The 13,648-nt window shown below is 39.9% G+C and overlaps 2 protein-coding genes across 3 annotated transcripts in view; one reads left to right on the top strand and one right to left on the bottom strand.

Moving 5' to 3' along the window:
- TFB1M (transcription factor B1, mitochondrial) overlaps positions 1-13,648 on the top strand; it is a 64,891-nt gene that overhangs the window by 33,092 nt on the left and 18,151 nt on the right. For both annotated transcript variants that reach the window (XM_075596956.1, XM_075596957.1), the window contains 2 exons: positions 2,190-2,341; positions 5,537-5,656. In XM_075596956.1, the coding sequence (XP_075453071.1) occupies positions 2,190-2,341; positions 5,537-5,656 (272 nt within the window). The remainder of the gene's footprint in view (positions 1-2,189; positions 2,342-5,536; positions 5,657-13,648) is intronic.
- Positions 11,569-12,407, bottom strand: CLDN20 (claudin 20). The gene has a single exon (XM_075596958.1). It carries the CDS (start codon positions 12,328-12,330, stop codon positions 11,665-11,667), a length of 666 nt encoding a protein of 221 aa, XP_075453073.1. The 5' UTR covers positions 12,331-12,407; the 3' UTR covers positions 11,569-11,664.

Raw genomic sequence — 13,648 nt, 5'->3', positions numbered from 1 at the left:
GTCGTCCTCATCCCTTTTCACTCGCACGCACAGCACTCAACCTTCTCACGTGCACAAACTCACCTCTACTTATGCAGCCCCATACGCATACACACACCACTCGCCTCCCCTTCTCAACTACATATAGTACCTTCCCCCTCACCACGCAAATTCTTACCTCCCTCCCCCTCATCTCCCTCTCCCCACGCAAAGCCATCAGACCTACCTTCCCAAACAAAAACCCCCTCCCTCCCACGTTTCCACACACCTGAAATATGTTAGCTGCTCAGTGGGTGCGTCCTGCGCTGTCTGAAGGCTGCAATCCGCCTTTCCTCGCCTCTCTCTGGGCTCAGAGAAGAAAGGTGGATCTCACACCCTGAGTCTCCAGATAGCACGGGACTTGCCTGTTGAGTGTTTCCTCCAGGGGTCGTGCTGTCCTTGGCTGCTACTTGAACTTAAGCTGCTACTAATGTTGCAATATACGTGTGTGTGTGTGTGTGTGTGTGTGTGACTGAGTGTGTGTGTGTGTGTGTGTGTGTGTGTGACTGAGTGTGTGTGTGACTGTGTGTGTGACTGTGTGTGACTGTGTGTGACTGAGTGTGTGTGTGTGTGTGTGTGTGTGTGTGTGTGTGTGACTGAGTGTGTGTGTGACTGTGTGTGTGTGACTGTGTGTGACTGTGTGTGTGTGACTGTGTGTGTGTGTGTGTGTGTGTGTGTGTGTGTAATACTTTAGTTTTTGACATAACAGCTGCACAGAAGTTCTTCATTTACACACTTGTTCCTAATTTTATTTCTTGCAGAATACGCAGATAATAATAATACATTGTTATAAAATCATTTTGATGATGGAATACCACTTAATCTGTCTGGGATTTGAGGGGGCTGAATTTGACATTATTAAAGATGTTCTTAGCAAACTGTTATAATTTTTGAATAAATTGTCTTTGCTCAACCTTATTGCTGTCAATTCTTAAATGGGGAGCAAGAGGCAGTCCGCGTGGTACTTAAACAATTATTCTTATTATGTTTAAATATGTTTTTGTTTTAATATATGCAGCCTTTGATTACCTTTATTTAAACTAAATACCTAAGCTGCCAATCAATTAGTTCTCCTGTGATAGATCAGCAAAGATCCTGCTTCCTGGGTTCACGTAATGGCCGCTTTTCAGTTTTGATCAATCCTTCAGTCAATGTACCTCAGCAGCTACAATGTATTTTTATATTACTAAGGTAACATTATTTATTACAGTCTGCAGCTCAAACTGCTGAGAATATCGGCAACAAATTATCCCACATTTGAAAGTGTTGCAAAGATCTTGCACTGCTGGGGAGGTGGGCTAAAACCTGCTATAAAAATCAACGGATGCTCAGTATATTAAAACTCATTAAAAATAGAATTAAGAGTTGAATTTAAAAAATGCAGTACGTGTTATCTAATACTACAGAACTGATTTATTAAAAATCAGGGGTGGCCAACTCCAGTTTTCAAGGGCCACCAACAGGTCAGGTTTTAAGGATATCTCTGCTTACGCACAGGTGGCTCAATCAGTGGCTCAATCATTGACAGTCAGTCATTGACTGACCTGCTTCAGCCACCTGTGCTGAAGCAGAGCTATCCTTAAACTTGATCTTCTGGTGGCCCTTGAACTGGAGTTGGCCACCCCTGCACTAAATCAATGTTTTTTGTAACGTTTTTAAGATCTGTGAACCCTCTAAAAATGTATATGGACAGCGTGAAACTCCTTAAAGATTTATTGTAATGTTGGGGAGCACAAACTCACTATGTTAGTAAAAATATTACCGCAGTGGTTTAAACTAATATCACTTCATATTCTGTATTATTTGTAATGTTAAGGTATAGCAATTAAGGACCTTTTAAAATTATACATTAAAACATTGAAAAAAATACAATTATTAGGTCTTGAAGAGTAATATTCCCGCCATTACCACGTTCTTCTCAGGGAGCCCCCGGTAACTTCTTGTAGACCTCCAGGGTACACCAAACACCGACTGAAAACCACTGCACATGATGTTATTACTTGGTTAAAACATTTTATCATGGGGAAATAAATTAGTTCCTCTGATCTGATGCAGATAATTTTATTGTTTTACATGCTTTTCAATGTTTGCCATTTTTGTTCTGTTTTGTTACATAAACATAATTTAAACGTAAAAGTAGAAATACTAACTTTAAAAAAAATGTATTACAGACCCACCAAATGTGCACATAATTGGAAATCTACCCTTTAATGTATCTACTCCTCTGATCATCAAGTGGCTGGAGCAGGTTGCAAACAGAAATGGTCCTTTCACGTACGGCAGGACGCAAATGACTTTGACTTTTCAGAAGGAAGTGGCAGAGGTATGAATTCAGATGATTAAATAGCTGTTTGAAGGGTGAACTCTATTTATTCCTGCCCCATCTGTTATCTGATATGTTTTCTCTAGCTCGGACATCTGCATCAACAGTGGCAATCTTGCAATTTGTGCTATAAAAACAAATTGCCAACGGCAAGTTCAGCATACAAATCATTAAACTAATAAAAACTGAAAAGTTATTAGATAAAATGGAGCAACTTTTTTTTGGTGTATTTTCATCAAACTTGAAGGTTTGTGCCCCTTTTTTGGTGGACGGCCCATAACATATTACATAGGAGGATAGGGGGAAATATGCCTTTTGATTAGATTTTGATTGAATGGAAATATTAGTTCACCGACACATTTTTAGAAGTCCTTTGTAAGTCCCACAAGAGATAATTGCCATTGTATCCATTATCCCTGCCACAAACGGCACACCTGTGAGGATGTGACTTGTATATGTGACATGTGTTAATACACACAGGTATCTAGCTGATCCAATTTCCACCTGCGCAAGGTTCCTCAAATGAATAATTTCCCCTCTCAATCCATCACAATATATCTTTAATCGCTGCCACCACAAAATAATTAGCAAATATTAATTGGCAGAGTCTTTGTTCCCTGTTTACTAAAGAAACTATGCACTTTACACAAACAAATCTGTTGTTACAAAATGTGTCCGAAAATGTAAATTACTCTACAAAAATTGCAAGTTCAATCAGAGCCCCAAGATATACTAATTAACGTTTAAATTTAATATACAAAAGTAGATTGTACAGTGCTTAGTTTACATAAAACGTGTATTACAAGAAACATACAATACAATAAAGGCAGACAGTTTCATCAAATAAAAAAATAAACAGAATACCACACGTTACCACATTTATTTATTTATAAAATGTTTTACTAGGAAGTAATACATGGAGAGTTACCTCTCGTTTTCAAGTATGTCCATAACATGTAGTTAATCTTTTCCAAAAAGGTAATTGCAGCATGAAAGATGAGAATTCAAATACTGTATCTTGTTGACATCAAACACTTCTCTGTTAAATTCTAATTTCATGTCTCAAATGCATGTTTTATGTTTTAAACCAGAGGAGCGCAAACTTTTCCTGCTGCGCCCCCCTGTCTAGCTTGCGCCCCCCCCACCTTACATCCACGTCAAATGACGCTGCAGTGTCATGTGACGTCATATCACGTGACCCACGGTGGCATTTGACGCATGTGACGTCACATAGCCCTGCGGCGATATTTGATGGCGCATTGCCATGGCGATGCGTCACACAGCCGGCTGAAACAATGTAAGTGGAGTGTTGCAGGGGCCTCACATGATCCCCCAGCATTAAGTTAAATGCATTTGAGAAGAGCGCAGGGCCTCTGCAACCGCCCCTCTGTTTGCACACCACTGTTCTAAACAACATAAGCCCACTTTTATGTGTGTATATCTTTAACCTCTCTCAACGATATCTTGATGACATTTTTATGGCTAAAGGAAAAAAAGACCTTTAAACATCTTCCTGAATATTTAAAATACTTCCTAGCTTAATTTCTATAATACTTAGATAAACGCCATATTAACTGTTGCCGCAGTGTACTTAAAATGCACTCCTGGCTATGAAATATGACAATCTATCTTCTACTTTTGCAAGAGAAACAGAGGATATAACATAGCCCACTCTGCCATTCTTGATATCATTTGATTCGTGTAATCGCAACTGTTACAAATATCTATTTGTCATTCTTGCGAATGTCTGTCAGACCTAGGATTTCATATTTAGTAACTTTGCACAAACTTTGGTCCGTCAATGTGGCCATATCACTGTGTTATTCCACAGATCACCCAAAGAATGCCTTCCAAGGTACATTTAGAAGGTTTTCGTTTGTTCCCCTTGTCAGAGAAGAATTCCGACTCCATTTCAATCCCCCCACTTGCAAAAGATGGATCAACACAATACTAGTCATGGTCAGCGGTTCGTCATGCCATAAAAACAATTCATGTATTTTAAGGCAACCTACAGCTAAAATTAATCTCTGATGTGCAAGATTGATTAAAATACTTAATACTTCATGATATTATCGTGACAATCCCCATTTCTTCTTCACTGTCCAATATTTTTCAGCCTAACAATTCCATTCTCTTGTAAAAATGTCCTGCTCTGAAGCAATGGGTTATTTTGAGAATCCATGGTACCTTTCAGACCTTCAGTAGAACTTAAAAGCACACTATGTCAGAGTTGTAGTACAGTGAAAAGTTGTTACCTATGCTATTACAATCTGCTATTTATGTATTTCATTTACGTTTTAATTTTTTGCATTATTGGAACTGGGATGACTGTCTTGCGTATAATCAAAAGTTAATTAAATCAAAGCTAAAAAAAAAGATAGGTTATTATCCCAAAGCTAGGCAAAGCTGTATACTGGTGAGTCATCCAGTAATGGCGAAGTGGACTGCATTTGTATTGGAAATACAAGTGTGCTCCTCTGATGTCCCTGGTTGTTATCAGTTTACAAGTAAGAAAGTTGTTCCCTGCCATTTTGTATTTCTTCAGAAGCATCAAACGCATTTTTAATTTAAAAAAATGTATTAAACTTGGAGAGGGATTTCCTTGAGTATGACCAACGAAGTCATGTTTCAGGAGAGACCTGCCACCGATGGTATAGAAAGAAAAATGTTTTGGGGAATGGCATTTCTGCATTATTATAGTACTTTCACATTTTTAAATAGTCTGACAATTCCTACCCAAAGGGTTTTATAGCTTTTTTCAGGGATCTTGTACTTATGTAGCAAATATTTTTAAAAATTAAAAAAAAAAAAAAAAAAAAAATTTTTTATATAACTTAGCTATGAGGAGGATACTGAACAAACCATACAAAACTTGAAGCAGTAACGTGTTATGTTATTTTAGATGGATTTTTATCCAAAGTAGAAATATTTTAGATTGTTCAATCTTTCCGCAAGCATTTCATTTTTTTACTTTGTTTTTATTTTTTTTAATGTAGTTTCTGCATACATGGTTGTTAATGTATACTAATTAAGTGATTTGTTATAATGGGCTATTTGAACATAAAAATAAATGAAAAATAACGTTTTAAAAAAACTATATATTTTTGGGGACATTATACGCTAAACTGTATTTTTAATGAATGCAATATTGTTTCACATTATCTCCTGACTTGTGTGTCTCTAATTCTTTCATAGAGGATGATAGCCAGCACAGGTAGTAGACAACGAAGCAGACTCTCTATCATGTCCCAGTACCTCTGCAACGTGAAAACCTGTTTCATTATTCCTGGCTGTGCCTTTATTCCGAAACCTGAGGTAAGAGCCTTTCCTCTAATGATATGTCAATACCAGATCTTATCTGCGTCACTTTCAGGTGTTTGAGGCATGCACGGATAGTTATCAACAACGTGGATTTCAAGTGTCAGGAGTCATTGTACATGGAGGATGTTCTGCATTACTTCTTGAAAATGAAATAAAAATATGTGAAAATTATACAACGAGACCTGGCGCTACATCCATTAAACTGCATTCCTTGTTAGCTAGTCCTACTTCCTAAAGGTAATGCCTTGTGCTTTTATATATTATATATATATATGTAGAGGTATCAGTACCGTGTTAGCCAAGCTTCAATAATCAAAAAATAAATAGATGATACCGTTCTGTGGCTAACGAAATGCTTTTATTTGTGCGAGCTTTCGAGATACACTGATCTCTTCTTCCGGCGATGTTACAATGAATGAATGCGTCGCGTGCGATTGGCCCAGCGACGTCACTGCCCCGCCTCCAAAAACCTCCCCCCGGCTCCGATCGCGCCCGCTGGCTCGCCTGTATGGGCATGAAATCGCCCAGATTTCAGCAGGCGAGCCTCAGCGTCAGCGCGGCTCGGATCGCCTCACCCTTCTATGGCCCGGGCCTAACTCACATCACAGATCCACCAGTAGTTGGGTTGGTCCTGAAGCTGTAGGTCTAGAACCACCAGAAGTCCCAGTCCTCCTTCCCGTGGATGTAGCTCCTCCGGATGGATGGACCTACTTGGGACTATATTTATACTTTTTCCTAATTTCAAGGCAGTATTACGACTGTTTAACCCTGTCCTGGCAGCAGCCCACATTGGGTGCGGCTAGGTCCCGGTACGGTTAACTAGATTCCAGAGAGTTCCTTCAGAGCTCCTGCAGACTGACCTTTTCCTTTCTGTCACACCCTTGTTTTCTGGTGCTCAAGGGACAACAGAACTTTGATATTTCATTCCAGATTGATACTATATATGTCAGAGGCGAGGCCAACCTCCAATTTGAGTGTGTCACCTGTAGTCCAAATTAAGATGTGTGGAGGGTTGCCGAGTGACGGACCGGAAGTACGAGTCTGAGTATGCCATCACTTCCGATTGGAGGACGATCACATTTCCCTTTTCGCTGTTATGTGTTTATAATCGGGGTGTTTGTAGTAAGACATGAGAGGGGGCGTATAGCCCGAACTGTGTTGTGGATTTTTTCTTCTATTACTTGACTTATTGGTAACTAGGGATTTAATAGCCTTCTTTAGAGTGGACACTTTGATCCCAGTTTAAGGGGTACTGTGGATTTTTTGGGGAAATTACAGTAATCAGCTTTTCCGTCTTTCCTTTGACTGGTACTATCAGAATTTATGAAGGAGCGCCGTCCAAACCATTGACTTTGAAAATAAGTCAACTTATTTTATATTACACTGAAATATCTTTTGGTTATTATACAGGATAAACTAGGCACCAGTAATCTCAAACTTTGAGAACAACCTACTGGTAAGAGGTTAAACAAAGATTTTGATATGAATTGCAAGTTGCATTTTTATTATGGCCTTTGAGTGGGGGGATATCAGTCAAGTGTTTCTGCGCATACGTGATCCAAACCTAGGCTTATGATCCCGGGAGCAGATCAGTGTTCTCGTGTGTTAATAGCGGAAGGGAGCAACGTTGATTGAGAAGATCCTGGGGAGTGATTTATGCGCGGAGGAAACCGGCAACCGGCTTGGTGAGAAGAGCTGTCCCCCGAGACTGTCAGCAGCTGGCTAAAGCCATCAACGGGAGAGACCGGAGACTGCAGCGTGGAGAGTTTCGGCAACTGGCTCAGTGAGAGGGGCCATCCCCCGAGGCTCTCAGCTGCTAGCTGAGGCTGTCAGCAAGAGTAACCTGTGATCCCAGCGCGAGGGGATACAAGACGAGGGTCGACTTGGGCACCTGTAACAACAGTGCGGGACCGCACACCCTGGAGGCAAGTTCCACAGGACTGCAAACCAGGCCGGGGTGGACACCTACCGCAGAGTGGGGATCGTGCAGGTCAAGCGACTGAAAACCAGTAGGAGGATCGGAACAAGGTTTTGCAGTCTGAGCCACAGTGAGTGCAAACATAGATACAACACAGCACCAAGGTCTCGGGATCGTGGATGTGAAAGATCCAAGGAAACCATATCTAAGGGGTATGACTGCATTGAACATCTTGCTGGCATATGCACTCACAAAGGCACTGACTGGGGAACTTTTGCACAGTCAACAAGATCTAAATAATTCACCATACATAGTCTATATTGGACTTATTAATTAGTCCTACAAAATTGAAACATCATATTTGCTCATCAAGAGTCAACCCATTCTAAGGAAAAGAAAATCTGTATTCTATCCCTTTAAATAAGGAAGAGTGGACATTACTCATAATTGAGCTAAAAGGAGATTACAGTATATGTGTCTCTTGGGGTTTCAAGTGTAATATCAATTGCAATTTATGAATATAATACATTGCATTACAAATATACTATTCTATGTTTTTATGGGGATAACACACTAAACACATCCCTTCTCGAGCAATTAAGCCTATATTGAGAATTAAATTTCTTTTTTATAGCACCGAGAATTGAGGTATAGTTTAGGTTAATTTACTGATTGTTGTTGTTGTGTATAATTGTGTTCAAGAATGAACAAAGTCTAGGTACACCAAATTATATATTTGGTAAGTTTTTCAATATAGGTATATTTTTTATTAAAAAATTTTTTTTTTTAATTGTTATATGCAAATATTATTGTATTCTTGGGAACCTTGGCATAATCTACTTCTGGAGAACTTAGGCTCTCATTTACAAAACAATTTTATGCGCTAGGGTGGATGCTATTGTTGTTTAACTACTACTTGTAGGGAATTTAGAATCCCCTATCATTCACCTAAGCAGCAGAAATCACCACAGAATTCTTTTTTTGGGTCCCACCCATACCATTGTAGATAATTTCCAAAGCGCTTTTATTTTTTTCCCAAGTGTTTTCTTTATCCCTAGCCCACGGTGTCTTTATCAGACAGACAATTCAAATATAATTGGGGGGGGGGGGGGATTGGGGTATGGAAGGGCTCTGGAAGTGCAAATAAATAAAAAGAATACACTTCCTTATACTCGTACAGTACATGTCATGTGAAAACCGGCATTGGATCATTACTCAAGTTGCTGCTGGATAAGCCTTTTACACACAGCAATTGAGTGAATGGTGAATGTGATTAGTTGTTTATTGAAAGCAAAATAACTGAAAGCATGATGCACACCTATCTCAAGTATTGATTCAGCATCCGTATGCTACATGTCTCGATATACATTGCAATAAAATGCTCTTACGAATTATTTTGTTGGATAAAGGGTCATCTACAGACATCCTAGCCTATAAGAGACCTATCTTTATGTGAAGGCATGTCTGCCGTGAGAGTCTGTGTATGCTGTGCAGCTGACTTTCCTTTAACTCACAATCTATGGAACATAACACCTGAGTTGCCCCAAAGGCGACCCTGTAAGAGAATCTCCCCTATATGCCTTCACTGCTCCTGTCCATTAAGCCAGTGTGGATGGGGTTAACATTGTGAGGAAAAAAGATGCAACTTCAAAGACCACCTGGAGATCGTCGGCCCCTCCTGCTGCATGTTGGCCAGGAGGGTCTGTATGCTGTGCTGCTGATTTCACTCTACCTCAGAATCTCTGGGACATAACACTTGAGTCATGCCCACTCGGCAGCCAAAGGGTGTCAGCTGTTTGCTTTTGTTCGCTGATGTTACAGCTGTTCTGTTATTGTTCTTGGGTAAAGTATTTTAAAGCAAATACAGAGGGTTCACCAAAGGTGCAAACCATTCATAAGCCTCAAGAATAGAAAGACCAGATTAGACTTTGCCAAACAATATCTAAACAAAGCCAGCCCAGTTCTGGAACAGCATTCTTTGGACAGATGAAACTAAGATCAACCTCTACCAGAATGATGGGAAGAAAAAAGTATGGAGAAGGCTTGGAACGGCTCATGATCCGTAGCATACCACATCATCTGTAAAACACGGTGGAGGCAGTGTGATGGCATGGGCATGCATGGCTTACAATGGCACTGGGTCACTAGTGTTTATTGATGATGTGACAGAAGCAGCCGGATGAATTCTGAAGTGTATAGGGATATATTATCTGCTCAGATTCAGCCAAGTTCAGCGAAGGTGATTGAACAGCGCTTCACTTTACAGATGGACAATGACCCAAAATATATTGCTAAAGCAACCCAGGAGTTTTTTAAGGCAAAGAAGTGGAATATTCTGCAATGGCCGAGTCAATCACCTGATCTCAACCCGGTCAAGCATGCATTTCACTTGCTGAAGAGAAAACTTAAGGCAGAAAGACCCACGAACAAACAACAACTGAAGACAGCTGGAGTAAAAGCCAGGCAAAGCATCACAAAAGAGGAAAACCAGCGTTTGGTGATATCCATGCATTCGAGACTTCAAGCAGTCATTGCCTGCAAAGGATTCTCGACAAAGTATGAAAAAATAACATTTTATTTATGATTGTGTAAATTTGTCCAATTACATTTGAGCCCCTGAAATAAGGGGACTGTGTATGAAAATGGTTGCAATTCCTAAACGTTTCATACAATATTTTTTGTTCAAACCCTTGAATTAAAGCTGAAAGTCTACATTTCTATTGCATCTCGGTTGTTTCATTTCAAATCCATTGTTGTGGCGTACAGAGCCAAAATTATGAAAATTGTGTCAGTGTCCAATTATTTCCGGACCTAACTGTATATGCAACTATGATTTTGGGCATTGATGTACTGTACTGTATTCTACTTCTTGGTTTCACTGCAACTAGTACTAACTATTATTGTTGTAAACTACGTTTGCTTTATTACGTTGGCTTTTACTGCTCAAGCATCGACAGCCATTCAGCAATCTTTTTTGTGTAGTTCACAATGATACTTTCTTTTCATTCTTATGTTGTGACACGCAAGAGTTTTGTTTTCATTTTGAAGGTTTTTTTGATGAGTACGAAACAGCTGTATTTTCTGTTCTAGTAAGTTTGTTATGTTACCTGTTGATTACAGTTGTATCAGGTGATTTCAGAGGTGAATTGTAAATGAGAAACAGAGCATTAACCTGTATTTGAAGAATGTTGTGATTATTTAACTGGAAAAACCATTTATATGGGATTTCTCCCTTTACTGCTGGCGGGAGCTTGCAACATATCACGGAACAATACCCCGCAGTCTCCCTCCAAGCACTGAACATGTTAATTTTCAGTCAGGAGATAATTCTACGCAAATGAAGCTTGGTTTTCGGTTCGTTTTATGTTAAATTACAAGCAGTCTCAACCCCTTTTATGACATGTAACCACACGTATGCAGCAGGTGTTGTTTTTTTGTATCTGTTTCATTTATTGTGCCTTTATTGGCACTGAGTGAATGGCCCACGACTTTTCTGCCTTTCAATCATTCAACTGAACAATGTGGGCGTTAAAAAAAAAAAAAAAAAAAAAAATAATGTAGTTACTATGGCAATTAGGTGCCCGAACAAAAAAAAAAAAAGATAGGCCTGCGACAACAAACAATCTATACATCTTTTAATTCTGGTTTAAACATTGCTTTCCTATGTGAGGGAAATTTAAAGGTAAGATTTAAACATTGCCTACAAGGATATTTTAGACAAAATCAAACTATTTCTTCCAAATTTTGTTTTTATTTTGGGGGGGGGGGGTGGGGGTTACCAGTATGATAACAAAATTAATCTGTAATACATTTTTCTATGAGTTCTAGAATTAAACAAATTATATTAATCTCAATATTAAAGTACACATTTTATATTAGGGATAAAATGATGTATGTATGTATGCATGAAGATAGATAGATATAGATTATATATAGATATATACAAAAAGGAAATATACAAGCACTCAAATTAAATAAGTGAATTGAATAAGCAGTGAATGCAGTAACTAATACAAATGTATATTATTTATATTATATATTATAATATCACTGTTAAATACCAATGTTGCTATGGCTTTTTCATTTACACGTAGTCCTGAAGGTTATAACCTGCACCGTTGTTTTCTGGTTGCTGTGCTGCTGGCTGTTGTGTGTTTTTCGGATGAGGATCCCAGTCCTCTTGCTGCTTTTTAGAACATGATGCACAGAAGACTGCACCTGCCAGTAAATGCAGTGTAGCTGAAATAAACCCTGCATACACTGCTCCTCCTGGTTCGTGTTTACCACTGTCTGGGATTGAGGGATCCAGGTAACTGGAAATGATCTCTTTCATGTACCAGCCCACCGGTATCAAACCAAATATTCCAGCCAGCAGAAAGCAGGTTCCGCCAGCGAAAGCAATGCAGCTTTTGGTTTGCCGTTCGCCTACCAGTCTTGTGCACTTCATCCCAGTTATTGAGACGCAGATCCCCAAACCAGATAACATACAGGACAGCACCATGGTCGTCCTTGCGGTCTGGATGTAGATGGGGAGCGAGAGGATAGAGTATTTCACAGTGCAGCTAAACATGCCAGTACTGTACCATGTACAGTCCATCCAGAGACCCTGCATGTGCGTAACAGCAGTTATGATGTTGGATCCAGTGTCAGCGCTAACCTTCCAGTTGGGCAGGAAAGTGGCAGCAATGGTCCCACACACACCTAGCAGCGCTGCCACGAAAGCCGAGATCTGCAGTCTCACTGAGGCCATGGCCGGTTATGCGCAGTCACCTTTTTCTGTAAGCGTGCTCCTCTCCTGTTAAAGCCTGAAACAGCTCCAGTGGTCGTTCTGCAAGCTATAAGAAAAAAAAGAGCATAGGGGGCTGTGTGGGGGATGAGATATACAAGGCGAAGCAGGCAAACAACTATCTAAGTAGTACCTCTGCGTTTCTCAGCTGTGCTTTTTGAATGGCTTTCTCAACGTGAGCCCTTTAGCAGAGTAAAAGCCTGAGCTGACAGACACACACGACACTTGAGCATTTATTTCCCAGTACGATGCAGATTTTAGAACCTACAGTATTGGTAAAATGTTCCTTTCTCTCCAACATTATTGGTGTAACCCTTTTGAACGCATTGCTCAAGGCGCTAACATGCATTTACTGATGGCATATTCAGTACAGGTAATTTATTTCTAAACAATTCAGCAGACAAAGGAAAACGCATCACCATGTTGCTGCCTGTTCGATCTCATTTTATTTTCAGGGTGAATTAAGCTTTTCAAGGTTTTCAAAGCTCCTTCTGCTCTCAGTTATGGAAATGGGTAATTGAAGGTGCTTTTGTGTTCTAGTATATTATCAGACATCCAAGCTATGTAGCGTTATCATATGGAGGTCATAATGTAAACTCCCAGTCCTTGCTTTTCCTTTTTCAGAAAAAATAATTTACATTTGGGTATATTGGGTATAAAAAAGGTAATATAACATATGGTTAATGGTTTTTTTTGTTTTGTTTTTTTACTGCTCCAAATTGGAGGTGGGGAGGGTGGATACTATAACCGTGAACAGGAAGCTTTTGCATAACATAATACCAACACTGATCATTTTAAATGTGGGCCGCCACTTGGTATTTGCATTCCTTGTTTGGTCTGTTTTATGGGCGTTATTTTCTTTATGCTGTATAAGTCACCCCTTCACTGAAAGTTGCGGACACCTTTAGCACTGAATGGGTTAAGGTTTGTGGGGAGTGCAATTGTTGTAAGCCACCTTTTTGTATCCTTTATCGCATGTGTCCTATACTTTATTATGACATTCTTCAGTTATATTAGTTTTGTGGAAACGTTGACCTACATACATCAGAGGTGCTCCACTCCTGCCACCCCACCCCCCCTCTCCCCTCACCCCAGGTCAGGTTTCCACAGGATATCCCAGCTTCAGCACAGGAGGCTCAATCAGATGTGATTGAGCCACCTATGCTGAAGCAGGGACTGATGAGCACCTATGCTGAATTAGGAATATCCTGAAAACCTGACCGGTTGGGGGGGGGGGGCTTGAGGACTGGAGTTGAGCACCCCTGACCTACATGGTCGACAT

The sequence above is a fragment of the Ascaphus truei genome, chromosome 4 (genome assembly GCF_040206685.1).
Source record: "Ascaphus truei isolate aAscTru1 chromosome 4, aAscTru1.hap1, whole genome shotgun sequence".
Classification (NCBI taxonomy): Eukaryota; Metazoa; Chordata; class Amphibia; order Anura; family Ascaphidae; genus Ascaphus; species Ascaphus truei.
The sequence above is the reverse complement of the archived record's forward strand: the minus strand, read 5'-3'. Positions and strand labels throughout refer to the sequence as shown.